The sequence below is a fragment of the Myotis nattereri genome, assembly GCF_964212035.1.
Source record: "Myotis nattereri genome assembly, chromosome: 9".
In the NCBI taxonomy this organism is placed as follows: Eukaryota; Metazoa; Chordata; class Mammalia; order Chiroptera; family Vespertilionidae; genus Myotis; species Myotis nattereri.
The window spans coordinates 40,964,370-40,986,191 of record NC_138084.1 but is presented as its reverse complement, the minus strand read 5'-3'; the positions used below and the strand labels follow the sequence as shown (position 1 = coordinate 40,986,191).

General features: G+C 37.2%; 2 protein-coding genes and 1 pseudogene across 3 annotated transcripts; 1 reads left to right on the top strand and 2 right to left on the bottom strand.

Moving 5' to 3' along the window:
* Positions 1-3,411: 3,411 nt before the first annotated feature.
* LOC308525475 (olfactory receptor 52A1-like) lies at positions 3,412-4,362 on the top strand (the record flags this gene model as incomplete). The annotated part of the gene is made up of 1 exon (XM_081100292.1): positions 3,412-4,362. The coding sequence occupies one exon, from the start codon at positions 3,412-3,414 to the stop codon at positions 4,360-4,362; it is 951 nt and encodes a 316-aa protein (XP_080956418.1).
* Positions 4,363-9,068: 4,706 nt separating this feature from the next.
* On the bottom strand, positions 9,069-10,009 carry LOC308524117 (olfactory receptor 52D1-like; annotated as a pseudogene). The gene has a single exon. The product of its transcript is annotated as an olfactory receptor 52D1-like (transcript).
* A 7,667-nt stretch (positions 10,010-17,676) lies between these two features.
* Positions 17,677-18,621, bottom strand: LOC308524106 (olfactory receptor 52M1-like; the record flags this gene model as incomplete). Its single annotated transcript, XM_081098257.1, has 1 exon — positions 17,677-18,621. The coding sequence occupies one exon, from the start codon at positions 18,619-18,621 to the stop codon at positions 17,677-17,679; it is 945 nt and encodes a 314-aa protein (XP_080954383.1).
* Between the last annotated feature and the right edge of the window lie 3,201 nt (positions 18,622-21,822).

Sequence of the window (21,822 nt, the reverse complement as noted above, 5' to 3'; positions counted from 1 at the left end):
CTCAGATCCTGTCCCCTGAAATACAGTCTATTCTTTATCTAGGGCATTAAAACCTCATTTGTTTGTTTTTCTGTGTTTTTTTCTTTTTCTTTTGTCTCTTGTTTCTTACTTTACCCTGTCTCCATTTCCACTTAAGATTTCTTTTTATTCCTTTTTCTTTCTCTTTCAAGGAGTCCAGCAATTAACACTTGTTGATCTGATTACCATAGAAAGACAAGTTGCATAAAATGCATGCTTTGGATGTCTTAGAAGCTATTTTTAAAAATCTAAACACTTTCAGAAAACTGCTTTCCCTATTTACATGTTTTCCATCTACCAAGTAAGACTTTACGGGGAATATGATTATTTTTCAGGTGAAGTGGCTAAATCAATTTAAATAAGTGAAATACTAGTATGTTAACTCTACCAAGGTCTCCACATCACTAGAGGTCATTTCATCTGCTACATGAATGTCCAGTCATATAGATCAAATTGAGGACAGTTATTCTGTTCCGGAATTTTCATCATCTCATGGATTTTTGATCTTTTCTTCAGAAAGTTTCTTCATTTCTGAATTTTGTTTTAGACGTCCTTAAGAAGGTAGTAATGTGTCTCTGTCTCCACAAAAGTTCTCTAAAAGTTCTGACAAACACTAGCTACCAAAAATTAAGTAAATACTTTCTTCCATACTTTGCACTGAATTTTTCATGTATAAACTTATTTAGCCCTTCCAATAATTCAATTATTAATTGATATTATTATTCCAATGTATAGTTACGTAGGCTAAAAAAACGTGAACAAGATTCCATGTGAGATAAATGCGTAGATCCAGCATTAAATTATATTATATTTCTAAATTTCTATCCCATGATTTTAAATACTGGCTTTTTGTTGTTGGTTGGTTGGTTTGTTTTTTATGGGAGATCAGTCAGATGCAGCCACAAGAAAAGACAGAGGAAAGGCTTAGGAAAATAAGGTCATTAAACCAACAGGTCCTAAAGACAGGAGGCACAGCAGGCCTTGCAGGATCAAATAAAAACCACCAAGGTGATAAGGTGATGGGGGTGGCGGTTGAGACACAAGGAGGAGATGGGGGTGGGGGAGTTAAAGTGCTTAAGCCAAGGCCTTTCCTAGGGTGTCCACAGCAAAGGCAAGGTAGAGAAGGGTGAACACTTTAGGATTAGCTAGTCTGAATAATTTGGATGGACTTTTGAGTATAGGAGTGTCTTCTACTTGCCTGGTACCTAGAATGATTAAGACAGATGACTACTGCCTCCTGGAATGCATGGACAGATAAAGGGGGTATGGATTGGTTTGTTTGCACAGCACAGCTATGCTCCTGGCTGGGACCTTTGCTATCTCTATGAATATTCTAGCCCAGATAGGGAGGGGCAGCCTCTACCCAGGGAGAAAGGTGTTTTAAGATGTCAAAAACAACAATATACAAAAAATTACATGCATATATATGATATGTACATATATACATATATACATATATACGGTGATATATTATATATTTATATAAATAATGTTATATATTTTATATTATATACTTATATAAAATAGTATGTTATATACTTTATATTATATAACATATACATATATTATATAATTAATATTAATTTATATGTTATATAATACACAAACTATACTATATAGAAGAAAAGTAATTTGATGAATTCATTATCATCTGTAATAGTGTACTTGGAGCTAAATTTTACTTTTATTCTTACATTGTCAGACAATTTATAAATAATCATGTAGGATATATCATCTTTTATATATCAAAGCTATGACCTTTGTTCATGTCACAATAACAAGATATATCCATATTTATTACCGTCACTTCTAGAGAAACCACCTTTCCTAATCTCATTTTATATGGTCAGCAAAGGGAATTTCTTTTCACAAAATTTCTAATTGTTTTAGTATATATCTCTTTATTGCCTTAGATATAGTTTATTGATGAATGTAGCTACTAAAGCTCACATAACAAAATCTCTTTCTCTTCATCAACTTTTAAAGTATTTTATTACATTGGGGACGTTAAAGTTATACTCAAGTGTATATATTCTTATGAATCTGTTAATTTTTTTCTATAATTTTACAGCAGTAATCCCTCTAGTTTCCCTTTAAAGAAAAATATACAAAGTCCCATTTACAGTGGTACTCCCTATTCAATGTATTTGGCTATGACAAAATCATAAAGAAGATAAAACTTTTGAATGATGTTAAGCTTGTAGAATGGTTAATGAAAAAGAAAAAGGGGTATATAAAGTTTCTTAAGCTTTAGTGAATAGATTTCTAAGGAAAAAGTTGAAATGTTATAAAAATATCAGAAGTTTGAAGTGAGTATGAAGTGAAACGATATAATAAGAAATTTCATTTCAATTTATTTTTATTGCCAACTCATAGCATTAAAATGAAAGAAAGCACCTTGGTTATGTTGAACTTCATTATAAATAGTAGCATGGCCCATAGCCAACCCTACCCTTTTGTATCTGAAACACATTAATATCATCAATATATTTAAGTTACAGGGTTTAGCCAATAGGTCAGTTTATATATGTTATTATTCTATCCTAATTGATTGTGCCTTTAACTCAACTGACTTTTTTCCTATCTTCTCAACTTTTTGTCTCATATAATATCTTTGAGTACTTACATCACCTTCTACCCCCTTCTGTTACACAACCACTGTTAAATCAAGCAGACCGTAATTATCTTACTAAATCAAATATGCTCCTCTGCTATGGATAAAACTAACTCCAGATCACTTCCAAGAACCGGGATAATGAGCCTGCACATAGGCATATCAACCAATATTTGCTGAAAGAACAAACTTCTTCACTCCCTCCTCTGAGAGTCAATTTGTTAAATTTGTGGGGAGGTATTTTGATTCCTATTCTAGAGAAAATGGAAAGATTTGGAAAGGCTGCCCCTATCTGGGGATCTGAGCTTTGAACAAAATGAACAAGGCTATGAAATTATGGACCTAGTTCACCATTTTAAGTGTCACAGAGAAATTTTGCCTAATCTGAAGTGTATCTGAAGTTAGGAGGTGGATATAGACAAAAAAAAGAAAAAAAAAAAGGTAATCATCTGTGATACCACCCGAGAACACTTCATTAACCAGCAAGATCAATGCTGCTAGAATCATAATTTACATTTCTACAATTTCTAGGTGATAAACACTGTATTTACCTTCCTCACCCACAAACACCCACATTGACTTTGGAAAAAGATATCCAAGCATTCTATTCTGATACTGACTTAAATGGATTCCCAAAGATTCAAAATTACGTGGCCACCTTTTCATTATGTTTTCATGCTTTAGGAGAAATGGTGAGGAAAATTCCCTTCTTTCTTCCTATCCATAATTTTTTCTCTGAATAGGTAATGCTGTCAGTGAGGAAAGGATTTATCAACCTGATGGAATCGACCAACATGTCATATCTGAACCCAAAGACAGTGATCCTGATTGGGATCCCTGGACTAGAGCATGTGCAGTTTTGGATTGGATTCCCCTTTTTGGGTTTATGCCTAGTGTCTCTGCTAGGGAACATTTTCTTATTAATCATCATTCCTATGGAACGCAGTCTTCACCAGCCCATGTACATCTTCCTGGCAGTGCTGGCAGCCACTGACCTCGGTCTCTGTGTAGCCATTGCTCCAAAGATGTTGGCCATCTTCTGGTTTGGCTCTTGTTCCATGGCATTTGATGCTTGCCTTACTCAGCTCTTCTTCATTCATGCCTTGCAGGGTATGGAATCTGGCATCCTGTTGGCCATGGCCTTTGACCGCTATGTTGCCATCTGTAATCCCTTGAGGCACACATCCATCCTCACACCTTTCTTTCTAGTTCAGTTGGTACTGATGGTGGCAATCCGGGCAACGGTGCTTGTTGGGATTTTACCCATTCTACTTAAACGACTGCAACTTTTCCAGTCTGTGGTTATTGTCCATTCCTACTGTGAGCACATGGCTGTGGTCAAGCTGGCTGCAGAAGATGTCCATATTAACAAATCATATGGGCTCTTTGTAGCTTTTGCAATTCTGGGATTTGACATGATCTTTGTCTTCATCTCCTACATTCTCATTTTTCAAACTGTTTTTCATCTTCCCCAGAAAGAGGCACGACTTAAAGCATTCAATACTTGTACTGCCCATATTTTTGTCTTCCTGGAGTTTTATATTCTTGCCTTTTTCTCCTTCTTCAGCCACCGTTTTGGACATGTGTCACCCTATGTCCATATCCTATTGTCTACCATCTATCTTCTTGTGCCTCCTGCCCTTAACCCCATTGTCTATGGTGTGAAGACCAAAGAGATTCGCAGGCGGGTTGAACAGATTTGTACTCTGAAGCCTGACACCCAAGAGTGATCCAAAAATAATAAGAAAAAGGAAATATATGTATTTATTTGTTTAAGATGAAAACTCCTTGCACTATGTATACGTGTGCACTATGTACAAGAATCAGTGGTGGAGGAGGACTCAGTGCCTGACATCTGAGAGGAAAAGAAGCCTTTTATCCAGACCTGGATTCTTCTTCAAACACTATTAGCAACTGCTTGAAGGACTCCCAGGGAGAACTTTACAGCTGGGGGCAAGCAATCAACAGAACTTTGAGAAAAAATAAAATAAAAAAGCATAAGCTGTTGTTTAAAGCCACCAAATGTTGGGTTGTTGTATTACACAAAAATATTTAAATATAAGGAACAAATGGTGAAGAGTTGGATTTTGCAGTAACAAAGGTCTAAAGCATGCAGCATTTACTTTAAGAGTAGATGGACAGAAGCTTAAAGAGTACCAATGTTAATGAAGGCTTTAACTCAGTGGTTCTCAACCTTCTGGCCCTTTAAATACAATTCCTCATGTTGTGTGACTCAACCATAAAATTATTTTCGTTGCTACTTCATAACTATAATGAATGGTAATTGCTACTGTTATGAATTGTAATATAAATATCTGACATGCAGGATGGTCTCAGGCGACCCCTGTGAAAGGGTTGTTCGACTGCCTAAGGGGTCGCGACCCACAGGTTGAGAACCTCTGCTTTAAATAGAGTGACAACATTGTTACTACGTACCAGAGAATACAGGGATCTGTGCTTTGTGGTGGTGGAACAATTGACAAAACTATCACCTTTTTTAATGCAGAAAATAAAAAAAATATATGTCTAATGAACATTTCAAGAAAATGTTGAGAGTACCACATCTAATAAGATGTATAGAAAAAGATGAGTCAAGTAGGACTCAGAAAAACCATACAGGTTTATGATATTTCTGAGTTTGAACATAAAATGGTTTCTCATTTACTTTTTTCTAGGCATTATCTCCTCTTCTTTTTTACGACACAAAGTTTTCTTTAATTATTTTTTTGTGGGGGAAGGAACATCACATTTCAACTCAATTAAGAAAAACATTTTTATTAGTACAGAGGTTTGTTTTTGACACTCATCATGCCAAGAATCTATGGGGAGTGAGTTCCAGTAGCTCAGGCTCATTTCCATGGATTCTCACAAAGTGTGCTTCTCTGGGTGGAGCAGGCTGACTCTTCAGTTGAACCTGATACACTCTTAAAGTAAGAACTGGCCTCTGGAAAACCAGTATGCATGTTTTAAGATTCCTTATTATTCAAAAATACTGCCAGGTTAAACTGAAAAGGACAGTGACAGCTCAAAATAAAAAGAATCATTTGATACAGACCATATCTAGCCTCGTAGCTTCTGCTTTTATCTTTTGAAGCCTCGAAACACCAGGTAAGAAACCCAGGCAAATTTTAGGGGGAGAGCCCAGGGAAGGAGTACTGAAGCACCCGGCTTGTCAGTGAAGAAGCCTAGTGAATGATGTCCATGCTTAAGAGCCTTCTGAGAATCCAGATACAGCCCCTTTGTGTCATGCAACCATGTGAAGACATAAAGTGAGAATATAAAATGAACCCAGTCAACACCACACATGTTTTGTTTGTTACATAGCAAAAGCCAATCATAATGATTGGGAAGGGGAATTGTATTTGAGGGAACACACTGGCCCACTGAAGTTGAAAGAACATGTCCTACATAATATTCAGAAATAGAGTTGAAGAGATTTCACTAAGAAAGTATCCCTCAATAGAGAAGAATGTTGGCCAATTAAACGCAATGCTTTTTCTTCCCTCCTTCCTCCCCTTTCTTCCCTTTTTCTCTCCCTCTCTCGTCTGTCCTTTCTCTTCCTCCTTTCTTTTTGTCCTGTCATCTTTACTTCCTTTCTTTTATTTTTAGCACATAAGCCAAATGTATAAGTTCACGCATTCTTTTATATTTGTGCTGCTTCACCAGAGAAGTTATTTGACCTACTCAACATATCTTTATTAAACTTATATTATATGCCATGGAAATTCTAGGTACTATGAAAACAAGTATAAACAAAATACTCATTTTAATGTAGAAAAAGATTATGCAAATAGGCAATTGTCATATTGTGTGATATGTGTTATGATTGACAAAGGAGAGGGGACATTGGAGACCATTGAAATGAATGTAACACAGAATACAGAATAAAAAGAGGCAGGAGGTTAAGGAAGGAGGAAGTGTTGCCTAAGATGAGCCCTAAAAGCTGATAAAGAGCATGTGGTTGTTGAAAGGGTTCATCAAGAAACAGGGTTCTAACTCAGCAGGGGCTAACAAAAGAAAGCTCCTTCTGCAAGCCTAAGGCTGGCACAAGCATGTTCCCCTGGAGTGGTTATTTTACAGAAATTTCTGAAGTTCATAACTCCTAAACAGCCCCCAGAAGCAAGGACAGCGGGCACCAGCAGAAGGAAAAAGGGCAAGGCCGTAAAACTACAGCTGGGGGCCAGGTCCCAGATAGGACTGTCAGCTGAAGCCCCGTCTGCAGCTCCCCTGAGTACATAAAAAGCCTGCTCCCTCCCCATTCACCACTGACTCCTTTCTTAGACACAGTTCACCTGCACCCAGGTGCCTTGAATAAATATCTTTTTGATTACACTGAGCCTTGAGTCAGTTCTGTGCGACCAGGATCCAACTCTGAACCTTTCAGTTGTAGCATTCTGAGAGGAGTTATTAATGTATTTGAGTCAATTTATGTATCTGAAAATTGGTCCAGTCAAACTGTGAAAAGGTTAATAGTGTTTTTGTATATTTATGGATATAATTGATATGTACATCAGGTATATGTATGCACACATGTTTTTGTGAATGTATAAATATGTATAAACATGAGTATGGTAGTGGTTAGAGAGAGAGGAAGAGAGAGAGAGTGATGTTTATAAACAAATAAGATGATTGGAGGTATGTATCTGGAATAAAAAGCATGTATATTTGTGTATGGGTGTATGAAATAAATATCGCCTGTGTCATATTTGTTTCAGGTAGAGCTGGGGATATCTAGATTATGAACTTTAGGGATAGGGAGATGATCATAATTTATATGCAAATATCCCTTGATTTATGAGCTGGTGTTTAATAGCATTTTAAAAAAACTAAGACAAGATTTTAAGATCTGCTTATGTCTAGTTCAAAAATCAATTTATGGGCACGGCCCATGCCTTTCAAGAAATGTCAGTGTAAAAGGAATGGCAAGGCATGCAGATTAATATCTGAAGTCCATTTCAGATCATGCACAAATAAATGTCAAAGAAACCTAAAGTGTCTAGCAGTACAGAAAATGACAGGTTGGTGTCATGTGAAGACAGGCATTAAGGAAAATAAATTGAAGAAAGTGTCTCTTGAGATGGGAAGGGTTTTGACTAAGAAAGATCAAGAGAACATGCCTCCCAAGTAGCATAAAGAATGAGCTAAAGTAGCAAGGGATGTGCAGCATCTTTACAAATAAAGCAGTACGTTTCGCCAAATTGATGCTTATATTGTGATTTAGCAAAAATAAAGTACCTGGAAATGCAGACTGGAGTTAAGTCATGCAATTACTTGGATGCCATGCTATGAAGTTAAGACTTTACCTTGAGAATTAGGCTGCTGAAGATTTTAAATAGACAAAAGAAGATATTTGGGAATACAACTCCAGTTGCAGAGTTAATAACAACTTTGATATGATAGAAATTGGATATATGAAAATTAGTTAGAAGAATTTTACAGTACAGAAATCCTAAGTGATAAAGTGCAAGACAGAAAAAAAATATAGTGGAAATGTACAGAGAAATCTTGGTGATTGTTTGGATGAAGGGAAGAAAATAAAAATAATTAAGAATATCAAGGTTTTAAACTTAATTTAACTCAAGTCAAATGAACAAAAATGGGGAACATAGAGGAGTAATCTAGCTGACACAGAGATTAAAAGCTTAGTTTAGAAAGACTTAAGCTTAAGATGCATGTGAAGAGTGGTTCACAAGGCTGTTATAATGTGTTCTCTGGAAGACAGACATGATTCATGGTTTAAGATACAGATTTGGGTGACTTGAATTTGTGAAAACAAATATAGGTAGGTAGAAGGAAAAATGTGAAGCTAGAGAAAGGATAGATTTAGGTTCTCTCCCTCTTCCCCCGATGCTTTCCTATCAAATTCAGTCTACTGTATATTGGTTCCAGATTTTGACACTAAAAGTAACTCTCTAAAGAAGAATCTTCTCTATTAAAACCCTTCAGACATAAAATATCTTTACTTATTGACATAAGCATGGACATTAATACATATTTATTTACATTAGGATTACTTTCCATATTATATAATTCCATAAATGTGAAAGAAAAATCATTAAATAAAAATAATCTTAGGATAAATAGTTTTGCTCAGAGGTCTTGATACCTAAATTCATTGTTACCTCATTTGAAATAATGTGCTTCCAATTTATGTTATGTAATGTGATCAGATAAACAATAAAATTAAAAACAATGTGTTTTCCTATGTTATTACTTACATCAGCCTTTGAAGAGGTTTCTGGTCATGAGGGTTTCCCAACAACAATATTCTGATGAAAAGAACATGTCTCAATTACATTCCCACACTAAGTCCTCCTCTTGCTTTAGTTTTTCCTTTTCCCATGAAGCCCCAATATGGCATGTTTTATCTCTACCTCCAACCTAACATGATTTCCAGCTCCATATCTCAGGTCCCTGTCTACCTCAGGTATCAACCTCAGTCTCCTCGACAGTGCAGGATCCGAAGCACCCACTCCCGCATTTGCTTGGTCCGGGCTCCATATATCAAAGGGTTGATCATGGGAGGCACCAGGAAATAGAGATTGTCAATGATAATCTGTAGATGGGGAGCCATATGATAGCCTAAAATCTGGGCCAGAACAGAAAAGACAACAGGAGAATAAAAGAGAGCAATGACACAAAGGTGAGAGCCACATGTGCTGAGAGCTTTGCCCCGTGCCTCCCAAGAGGGTATTCGAAAGACAGCATGAAGGATCAGCCCATATGACAGGCTGATAAAACACAGATCAAATCCCACAGATGCTACGATAACCATGAGGCCATAGACAATGTGGTCAGAGATGTCTCCACAGGCTATCTGCACCACAGCCATGTGAAGTAGGAGTAAGCAATGACGTGGGTTTGGAAGCGTTCCAGTCTTTTTGCTAGGATGGGTGCTGGGGTCAGCACTGTCACTGCCCTTGCCAGGACAGCCAGTGCCATCTTCACAAGCATGTTGTTAGCAAGGATAGTTGTGTATCTCAGAGGGTGCCAGATAGCCACAAATCTGTCAAAAGCCATGGCCAGGAGGATCCCAGACTCCATGACATAAAAGGAAGGAATGAAAAACATCTGGGTGAGGCAAGCGTTGAAGCTGATTTCTTTGGCATTCATCCAGAAGATACCCAGCATGCGGGGCACAGTGACACTGACCAGGGAGAGGTCAACAACTGATAGCATGGCCAGGAGGAGAAACATGGGCTCGTGAAGACTCTTCTCCACTCGGATGATGCATAAGATGGTGGCATTGCCAATGACTGTAATGACAAAGACCAAGAAGAAAGGCACAGAGAACCAGCCATGGGCAGATTCCAGGCCAGGAATTCCAGCCAGGACAAATGTCAGGGGCTGAGGAATGGAGCAGTTGCAAGAGGACATCCCTACCCTGAGCTCCTCCAAGGGCTGATTCCTGAGGAGAAAGAGACAAGGGACATTTTGAAATCAGTGTATATTTCCATTTAAAATACTGGGTAGTACTTTATGGTGGCAGTCATAATTAAATTATGTCAACTAATGATCAAATAAATGCTTCTGCTACTTATAATGAGAGAGAAGATAATCCTAGGCTGTAAGAGGAAGAAATAGTCTCAGGGATTAATTCTCAATAAAGACATATCAACTCCATAGTTTAGATTGTGGCTCTGATCCCACTTAATATTCACTGGGTGAAATCCTATAGGATTTTTTTCTCAGATAGCAGGGCCTGGCAAGAAACACAACATTTTCAACATTATCGGTAAAAGCTAGAAATCATGGCTTTCACTCAAGATGAGGAAGCTGATTTTTATCATCCCAGGGTCCTCAGCTCTTGAGATTGGCTGTGGTGCTTTGGGATTCTCTGGAGTATTTGTTGATTTTTACAAAGAACCTCAGAAACCTGCTGATCACAATTCTGGAGAAATAACAAGTATTTTGGATGACAAAGGTGGAATCCAAAAAAAGCCTCAATAGATAATAATTTAGTATTAAAGTTCCAGTATTTTAGTATTAAAGCATGGTAGGGGAGTGGGTAAAAGTAAAGTTTAATGGGGTGGCATATATATGTGAATTCATGTGGTTTTGTATGGGGAGCATAGTTCAGTGATTAATTGTAATACATATTTCCATAGAAATAAGACTACTGTATTTGCTGAACATTTTGACCTACATAATTATTTTGAATAGAAATTCATATTTACAAATTATTTGATGTTATAGATTAAATAGTATATTTAACAGATTAAAAGTAAAAATAAAACAAAAAAGTATATAGTAAATAAAATAAAGGAATAGAAATACAGCTTTTTTGTTATTAATATGATTACAATTAAATTTTACTATTAAAGTTTAGATTCCAAATTTTGTTAGATATAGTTCAACTATATAATATTTAAAAGAATCACATCAAAGAAATTTTTCAATAAAAGTTTAAAATAATTCTTAAAAGTTTATTTTAAAAAATGTTGCAGAGCTGTTTGCAACTATAATTATATACAAATTGCTATAGCTTGCTTCAAAATCAAGTTTAAAACATTTTCATTTCCTGTAACCATATACAAAACTTAAACTGAAATTAGGATGAAACAATACAACAGAAAGTTGCTTTAAAAATAAAAGTATAGTAATATTAATATTGTGTCATTTTGTTTTAATTATTGATGAACTTAAATTATTTATCTTTTTTGGTAATTTATTCTAAATGTTTAAACACCAAAATAGAGTGGCATATCTGCTAAAATCCTACATATATACATCATATAATTGATATGTTCAGATATGTCATATATCAACCGCATTTGGTAAAAGGCACAGCACAGCTGAATGATAGGTTGTTCTCCTGGAATTTAACTTGGTATAGCGATAATAGCAAGATCTTTGAGATTACACATGTTTGAGATACAATCTCAGCCCTGCCACTTATTTTGAACACACTCAGATGTAATTGTTTAAGCCTTTGAACCTCATTTTTTCATATCAAAAGTGGGATGAAACTTACCTTAAAATTGTAATGAGGATTAAATCCATCATTGAATCCCAACATTATATAAAACATACAATATTCTTGACATAACTTTTTGAATATTTTCCTCCTTTAGTATGAAGTACAAAGTTTAAGTGAAAGATGCAAAAACTGATGTTCTTTTTTGTTTGTTGTTTGTTTGTTGTTTTATTTGTTTTAATCCTTACCCGAGGATATATTTTTTTTTCTATTTTTTAGAGAGAGAGGATGGGAGAGGGAGAGAGAGAGAAAGGAAAACATCAATTGGTTGCCTCCCACAATCTGGGTATGTGCCCTGATTGGGAATTGAACCTGTGACCCTTCAGTGCAGAAAATGATGCTCCAACCAACTGAGCCACACTGGCCAGGGCATACTGTTCTTTTGTGTTGTTTTGTTGTTGTTGTTTCTTAGAAAGAACCGTAACTAGGATAAATTAATAGTCTTGAATTGAAAGATTTGATGGCCCTGGTAATGTTATCCTCAAATATTTTTAGATTCATTATATTCTTGAGTGAAAAAAAGAATTTAGTATCACCAGAGAGAGATACCTGACCAAATAAAATATGCTAAAAAATTTTTAAAAGGTGCATTTTAGCTCAATAGGGGAAATAACCCTATCAAAAACTCAAACAGAAAAGATACCCAGTGGGACCAGAAGCTCATTATCAGGTAGAAATTAAATGATCATCAATCAGGAATACAGTAGATAAAATTCCCCATATGGTGGTGGCAATAGGATATTATTCGCACTTTAAGCAACATGGTAAATTTTTGCCTGAGTTATCAAAAATAATTGCCAGCAACAGCAATATCAACATTAACTTCAAGTAAAGACACCATCAATTTAGGTGTAAAAGTTAGAAATATACTTATTCTTTCCTAAAGAATGCCACTGGGTATTCTAAAAATTGCAGAACCCAACCATGAATTTGAAAGGGTTGGTGCTTGGTATTTAGGAATCTCCTTTTCCTACATGAATTTGCATCCCAGGATTTTCAACTCTTTTCCCTCCCTCTTCTTCTCCCTTTTCCTAGAATAGTACCTGTAGATGGTTGTGAGTCTGACCACAGTGGGACTGGGACCAGCAAAGTAACTGTCCACATGAAGTTCAGACAAGATCTGTTGATGTCCAGAATAAGATGAAGTGTCTGAGCTGGAAGCAAATTTATGCTGGTTTGCCACTGCCTCCTCTCCTCCCTCCAGGGTCTCTAGGGGCCTCTCTGTTAGCAAATTGTTTGACTTGGCTTGAATATTCTGGGGAACAAAGCCTAGAGCCAGTTATTGAGGATAGCACATGTAGTTAAAGGGACAGAAGGAGAGTAAACTTTGGGTTGTGAGCACACAATGGAGTATACAGATGTTTGTACTATGAAGTTATACATCTGAAACTTATATAATGTTATTAACCAATGTCACCCCAATAAATTTAAAATTTAAGAAAGCAAGTGTTTGGGAGCATTGTAGAACTAATTTGTGTGTGTGTGTGTGTGTGTGTGTGTGTGTGTGTGTGTGTGTGTGTGTTGTGAGAGGTGACGCGTATGGCTTAGATACTCTAGGAGAAGAGGAAGGGCTGAGGAAAAATTTAATATGAAGTTAAAGAAACTTAGGATAAAAGAAGGCAGACATGTTTACAGTTATAATTATAAACAAATTGTGCAGTTATAATCATATACAAATTGCTTGCTTCAAAACCAATAGTTTAAAACGTTTTAATTTCCTGTGACCTTGGCAGCTCCATAAGCAAAACAAAATGAAATTAAGTCTTAATTTCCTATATGCAATTATAATCCAAAAAAGCTGGGGAAAAAAGTATGCACTAAGCTCATTTTATTTATTATTATTTTTTAAATATATTTTATTGATTTTTTACAGAAAGGAAGGGAGAGGGATAGAGAGTTAGAAACATCAATGAGAGAGAAACATAGATCAGCTGCTTCCTGCACACGCCCTACTGGGGATGTGCCTGCAACCAAGGTACATGCTCTTGACCGGAATCGAACCTGGGACCCTTTAGTCCACAAGCAGACGCTCTATCCACTGACCCAAACTGGTTAGGGCTGCACAAAATAAATTTTACTAGACTAAATTAAAGCCATTGTTTGGTAAGTAAACTATATAACAGAAACACAGAGAGTTGAGATTAAAGTAGGAGCAATAGAGAAGATTTAGAAAAAAATATTGCACAATACCAAGTTTAAGGGGCACTGAGTTTCAGGTTGTACCAGGGCAAGTCACACAGATCTGGAGCTGAAGCTGGAGGGGGTTGGAACTGTAGGAATTGCCAGAGGTAAATCCCTGGGACTGGAGACCTGTTAGTGATATCTCTCTCTCTCTCTCTCTCTCTCTCTCTCTCTCTCTCTCTCTCTCTCTCATTTGTTTTGTAGAAGCTGTACATTCAGATCTCAGGTCTTCTTCAGCCAGAGCTGCTCTGTCTGTAGGTGTAAATTCATTGTGTTCCTGGGACGAGGTGCATTCAGGGTCTTCGTATGCCTCCATCTTGGACAAGAAGCCCACAAGGATCTTTTTAATACACAAACCTGATTATGTCACTCCTGTGCATAGAACTTACATTGACATTGTCTAGTTTTCAGTATAAATTTGAGAATCATTAGCACACCCTACACACCCCTGATCACTACTACCCAAGCCTTACTTAGCAACTCTTCATTTCACCCTCTATTCCAGCCCATGAAATGGATTTCCTTCAGTCCTTTGAATGCATGATACCACATCCTGTTCTCTCTCCCTGTAACATTACCACCCCGTTCAGGACCTTTCTTTCTTTCTTTAGCTAGTTAACTCCCAATCAGCATTTAAGTAAATGCCATTTTTGAGGGAGCTTTCCTTAATTCTCCTAGACTAGATAAAAGCCCTATGTTATGTGCTCTTATAGAATTATTACTTGACAGCAGTAAATATCCAGTACATTTATGCATTTGAATATCACTCAATTATATCATTTCCATCAGGATACAAACTCCCTGAGACATGAAATTCTCTTTTGCCTACTTCTCCTCAGAACTTAGCACAATCTGGCACATTTTAGCCACTCCATAAATTGATTTTTGTTGTATGAATATATGAACAAGTTGCATATCTCTTTTATTTGACTAGAATTTAATTCAGGGCTTTTGAAGATTTAGTTTTGTGACTATTACTGTTAAACATTCAAATTTGAGAGCCATTGGTAGATAGCTTATAAGTATTAACTCCTTAGTTCATATTATTTTCCAAATGTAACATATAAACAATTCTGATAATTGTCAAGGAATCTATACTAATAAAAGGGTAATATGCTAATTAGACCAGGAGATCTTCCGGCAACCTTCTGGGGATTAATGGCAGAGTGCACGCAGGCTGGGTGGGAAATGTCTGCCTCTGCTCTGCCATTGATCCCAGAGCCCCAGCAGAGTGGGCAGGGCCTCCATGTGGGTGGGGATCAACGGTGAGCCCAGGCCTGGTGGGCAGGGCCTCCCTCTGCGCAGCATTGATCACAGAGCCCTGGCAGGGTGGGCAGGCAGGCAGGGGATGAGGGGGCAGTTGGGGGTGAGCAGGCCAGTGGGGGGCAAGGGGTCTGCTGAAGGTGAGCAGGTCTGCAGGGTGGGGGCAGTTGGGGGCAATCAGGCCGGTGGGGGGAGCAGTTGGGGGTAAGCAGGCTGGCAAGGGGGGGCAGTTGGGGGCGAGCAGGCTGGCAAGGAGGCGCAGTTGGGGGTGACAGTTGGGGCGAGCAGGCTGGCAGGCAGAGTGGTTAGTGGCAATCAGGCAGGCAGGCAGGTGAGTGGTTAGGAGCCAGTGGTTCTGGATTGTGAGAGGATGTCCCAGATTAAAGAGGGTGCAGGCCAGACTGAGGGACCCCCCCCCCACACCCCATGCACGAATTTCATGCACTGGGCCACTAGTGTATTATAATTAAATTCCATAATTCATGGTATTCCAAATAAAAAGAAAATACAGCCAAAAGGTCTATCTTGGCAGTTCATCTTCAGGAAATATCCAATATAATGGCAATATTCCCAAAGTTTACATTTCCATAATGATTCTCTTCTCTTTAGCCTAAGAGAGATCTGTCCCTACTCCTCCTGTCATTGTCATTTTTCTCCATTATCTTACAAAAATATCATCATTAGTCTAGTCTTTATAATTTTAATTCAGCTAGTATCTTAATTATAACTATCACATAGTTAGGAGTTCTAACATACAGGACACATAAATTCAAACATCTTATAGAATTATTCCTTCCTTCAGAAGCATTCATTGAATTCATGTGTTCATAGATACTGAGAGGTATTAGTGATAAAAAGTAAATGGAGGATAGTCTTTATCGTAAGTATGGGATTGAGTACTTTTGTGTTTATTTAAATTCAGGCAGCACCACTTAATCAACATGTGACATTGAGCAAATTATTTAAACTCCCTGAGTCCAAATTTCTCATCTATGAAATCCAACTAAAACTCTGATGATTATGGTGATAATATATGCTTGCATGTGTACATTGCACATACATGTCTGACACAGTGTGGCATATAATAAACATGCAAAATTACACTTGTTATGGTGATCCAGTTAGGTAGTGTTTATTAAGGTCTACTATGTGGCACTAGTATAAGTGCTTTTCCTATATGCTTTCACTCATTTAATCCTTAAAATTCCCATAGGGAAGGAAATCTTATGATCCCCATTTTATTAATTATGACAACAAGGCCCAGAAAGTGACTGGATATACAGAGAGTAAGTGGCAGAGATAAAGGATGAATCCAGGCACTCTGACTCTAGAATCAGTGCACTTAACCTCTAACTATAAGAATTTAATTGTAGCCGAAACCGGTTTGGCTCAGTGGATGGAGCGTCCGCCTGCGGACTGAAGGGTCCCGGGTTCGATTCCGGTCAAGGGCATGTGCCTGGGTTGTGGGCATATCCCCAGTGGGAGATGTGCAGGAGGCAGCTGATCGATGTTTCTCTCTCATCGATGTTTCTAGCTCTCTATCTCTCTCCCTTCCTCTCTGTAAGGAATCAATAAAATATATTTTTTAAAAAAAGAATTTAATTGTAAAAAGACATACCAGGTTAACTACAATAGATAGTGACATTTTTCACAATAATGGTAGGGACAGTTTTTAGTTAGTTTTACTTGAGGAAATAAAATTTCTACTAACATGGGGGAATTTAAACAGGTGATGTACCTTGAAGTATAACTAAGTTTTTTGTAGATAAGAAGGTGCCTGGACAAAGGGAAGCATTCTAAGTAAAACCATGAAGATATAAAGAAACTTATTTTTTGGATGAAGGTGGGAGTCTTTACAAACAAAACAGAGTGTGCAAAGGATGCATAAATATGACAGGAGAAACAGCAGAAAGGTAATTCATAAAGCTTTATTTTATTATAGTAATCTGTGAACACAATTATTGCAATGTGGAACTTTTCTACATTTCTATTCTTGTGAAAATAATAGGCAAGTATTTCTTGTACTCAGAAGACATGAATCTTATTATATTGATTCTTCTATAGAATATTGAGTGATCATTATTTTTCATTTGGCAACAGTTCCTGTGGAATCCTTTGAGGTTCTTATGAGTTTCTTTGCTTTTTTAAGCACTACCTATTGGACAATACACTATTACCCTCCACTCATATACAGAAGGTCGGTAGCAGCAGGGAGCAGAAGGGAATCCCTTTCCAATTTATCAAGTTCTAAGTAAGCTCCCTAAAATTCAGATGTACACAAAATGAAATGTGCCTACTAGTTTCATTAGAATTGGGAAACTTCTTGCCCATCAGCAAGAAGGTATTTGGAGATGTTTGAGATTTATTGGCTGGTACCATTGTGCTGCTGCTCTCTGTCTTTTGTAGATGGAAACCTTTTAAGGACAAAAGTTATCTTCCAAGATCATCACACCAAGCCTGGCAACAAATGAAAAATACACCTGGAAGACCCTTCCCCATTGAAATATGATAAAAAGTCTTATTTCAGCAGAAGAAAATATCATGTTTATTATGAGATGAAATAAATTATTTATACTCTTCCCTTCAAGTTCTGATACTGTCTCTGTAAATAATTTCAGCACAATCAGGCAAACTTTATCCTTAGAAAACTAAGGACATAGTCTCGAATTTTCTTTGTCCTAATACCATACACGATGGGATTAAGAAAAGGTGGGACCAGAAGGTACATATTGGCAATAAAGATGTGAATCTGGGGGGCCACATTGTGGCCAAAGCGGTGAGTGAGGAATGTGAAGACAGCTGTTGAGTAGAAAACAAGGATGACACAGACATGAGAGCCACATGTGCCTAGAGCTTTAAGACTTGCTTCCCGTGATGGAAGACGAAAGACTGCACGGAGGATTAGAACATAAGAGATGACAATAAAAAAGCCATCACAAGAACCAATAATAGAGGCCACACTGAGGCTGTAACGTTTGGTGGCTCCTGTGTCCACACACGCCAGCTTCACCACAGCCATGAACTCACAGTAGGTGTGGGCAATGACTCGAGTCCTGCAGTAGGGCAGCTGTTTGAGCAGGATGGGATGTGGAGAAAAGAAGGCTACACCCCGAATCACCACAATGATACCCATGATAGTGATGTGAACATGGGTGAGAATGGTGCTATGGCGCAGTGGATGACAAATGGCCACATAACGGTCAATGGCCATGGCCAAAAAGAAGCCTGATTCCATGGCAGTAAAGCTGTGGATGAAGAACATTTGTGCCAAGCAGGCATCAAAGGCAATGTCATGGGCTCCAAGCCAGAAGAGACACAGCATGCGGGGCAGCGTGGACGTGGAGAGGACCAGGTCAGTGACCGACAGCATGCACAGGAAGAGGAACATGGGCTCATGGAGGCTTCGCTCTGCCCTCACCACAGCCAGGATGGTCACATTCCCCACCACAGCCACTATGTACATGGAGCAGAAGGGAATCCCAATCCAGACATGCAGGTGCTCTAGTCCTGGGATGCCCATCAGCAAGAAGGTATTTGGAGCTGTTTGAGATTTATTGGCTGGTACCATTGTGCTGCTGCTCTCTGACTTTTGTTGATGGAAACCTTTTTAGGACAAAAGTTATCTTCCAAGATCATCACACCAAGTCTGGCAACAAATGAAAAATACATCTGGAAGACCCTAAACATAAAAGGTTGTAATTTATAATGGGGGGTGGGGGGAAACTTAGTAAAGCCAGGCAAAAACTATGCAACCAGATACAAAGGGCTTACTATAAACCAAGTCATGAATCTCACAATTTATTAGAAACAAAACAAAACAAAAAAACCAACATGTCCCTCGCTGATTTGGCTCAGTGGATAGAGCATCGGCCTGCAGACTCAAGGGTCCTGGGTTTGATTTCAGTCAAGAGCACATGCCCCGGTTGTGGACTCGATCCTCAGTAGGGGGCATGCAGGAGGCAGCCGATCAATGATTCTTTCTCATCATTGATGTTTCTATCTCTTTCTCTCTTTTCCTTCCTCTCTGAAATCAATAAAAATATATTAAAACAAACAAACAAAACCCAACATGGTTACTATCTGTGTACAATAAAATTCAATATTACTTTTTGAATTCACACTTTGATTTAATAAGACCAAATTAGCTTTTGATAGAAATGTCTGATATCTTAAATGAAACGAATCTGAGAGTCATTTTTTTTAAATTTATTTTATTTACTTATTTTTTTGGGGTGACTCACTCCTTAGATGAACTGTTCAGGGATGGAGGTGACCTTAGAGAGTCATTTTTAAACATAATTTTGTAGCTGATTTTTGAGTACTCTTAAGTATGGATACTCATTTCTTAGTCCATTACATGTCCTAATACTGTCACAGAACCAAACCTGAGGAGCCATGAATGCTTTCCTACTGTGATGCTTTTTACAGACACACCTGTCTTCTGCATAAAAGTCTTCAAAACCTGAGGTTTGCCTCATGCCTGTACTAAGTTTCCCCCTTTTCTATGAAACATTTCCAACTTATATATCTACTTATTTTTAGCTCAGTTTTTTAAAAATGTTAATTTACTACCTCTTCTGTATATTTCCCTATGTACCTAGTTCTTAACTTTTATTTTGTGTCTGAAGATCCTAAACATTAATGAGATGCATGTACTTGGTATCTCTTTTGATTTATACATAATTAGTGTGATTTCAGTTCATTTTTTTTTTTCAAACTAAAGAAGGAAAGTAATACTTAGTGATCCTAATATGAAAAGGACATCATCTGGAATCTTTGTAGATGTTAATTTTTAGGTGAAAAAATAATGCAACTAAATGACCGTTTTATAATCATTTACTTTGAGTTATTATGATATTTGATTGAGAGTAAATAAAGTTCAATAATTCTTGAAAATTTTCAGCTATCATAAGTAATGCTATCACTTCTGTCTTTCCCCCCCACCCCCTTGCATGTGATCATATTTATTTCTATCATAGGCTTTTTTTATGTTCTTCTATTAAAGGAATTTATTTCCAAATAAATAAATAAATAAATACATTTATTTCCATAATAAGGTTTAATTTGTCTTATTCACACTTATTATATTCCCCCCCCACCCCAGTTTTCTCAAGTGTGAAGTGGAGAAAACAAAAAAGTTGTTGGGAAGATTAAGTTAATTAATACATGTTAACAAGTTAGTACACTATCTTTCACAGAGTAATTTAAGAAATTAAGTATTGGGCTCTGGTCATTATTCCATACATAATGTGACTCCAATAAAACATTTAAGCATGATGTGATCAAATTAGCATTTAGTATAAAAAATAAACCATCCTTTTCACCAGGTACTCCTTCCATGCCCTCCATGAGATAATGCCAAACTTTTAATTATTCTCTAGAAACAACATGCTCTTTGTGAAATTGTGCCCTTTTTCACATAATTTTATGATTGTAATTTTCCTCTCCCTCCCTTATAATCTCTTCCCTTTTCAAACTACAGCTTTCTTGAGTATCTCGGTCAAAAGAATCTCCTCTATGACTCTGCTGAATTAACTTAGACAAAAATATGCAGGATAATTTTCTGTGCATCTTTATATGTTTTCTTACATTTGATTGTGATAGACCTTATCAAATAGTAAATTATTTAATGTTTAATAATTATTTAATAATTATTTAAATAATTTAGGAGTCATTATATATTGTTATGACTCCTGTTTTTCTTATAAGATTAAATTCTCCTCAGTCTAGAAACTGTAGCATAGGTAGGTATTAGCATAACCTAGCCCAAAGACTGGCATTGGATGATGTTTCACAAGAGTACTCTTTGCCACTTCTGTCTATCTATAATAATAAAAGTGTAATATGCTAATTAGACCGGACAGCTGAACGACCTTCCGGACTACCTTCCAGATGAAGCCGGGGCTGCAAGGGCCAAGGGCAGCCACCACAGCTGCGAGGGCCAAGCAAACCCCTTGCACTAATTTCGTGCATCGGGCCTCTAGTAGTGAAATAAAAGAGTTTCTTCTCCTTGGTAGAACTTTGTTTCTGCTTTGCTCTGCTATGATTGTAAGATAGGAGTCTAGGCATAGAGACTGAGGTAGGTTTCAAGTCAATTACTGCTTTATCTGTGGGCTTAAAGATCTTGATTGCCTAGATCTCCACTTCCAGAGAAATATAAAGCTATTCAAATGTCTCTGTTGGCTCCCAAAACCTTTTAAAATTAACATATTCCTTCAGAGAAGACCTAGGTATATGTACACACATATGGCTAAACAGGCAAACAAACATATTTTAGTACATTTCACGTTTTCTTATTGTTACCATATATTATAGAATAATATATCCAGAGCCAAGCACACAGGGGCTCTTTCTAATACTATATAAAGGCTCCTCCAAGCACACCATATTAATGCTCAGGTAAGTGCATTCCCAAATGAACAAATTTATTTAAATAAGCTGATATTTAAATGCACAAACAAAGCACTCGGTTTTACTTATCAGAACATACCTTGATTACTTTCAGAATTATTGATCTGGGTACGGAAGAGCTAGAAAGAGATATCAATCCTCATTTAGAAAATCCATTCAGGAGAAATTTTTATGCCCCATGAAATTTAGTCTGAAAATCTTTCTCTACTTTCTCATCTCTCTTATCTAGTATAGCTCAACTAGTTTGAAGATAAACTACATCAAAAATAATGGCTGGCTATGGGTTGTCCTCTGATTGCCTTATTAAACAGAGATTTTTTCACCTTAGTCCTAAATTTTCTTCCTCCCACAAGTGTTG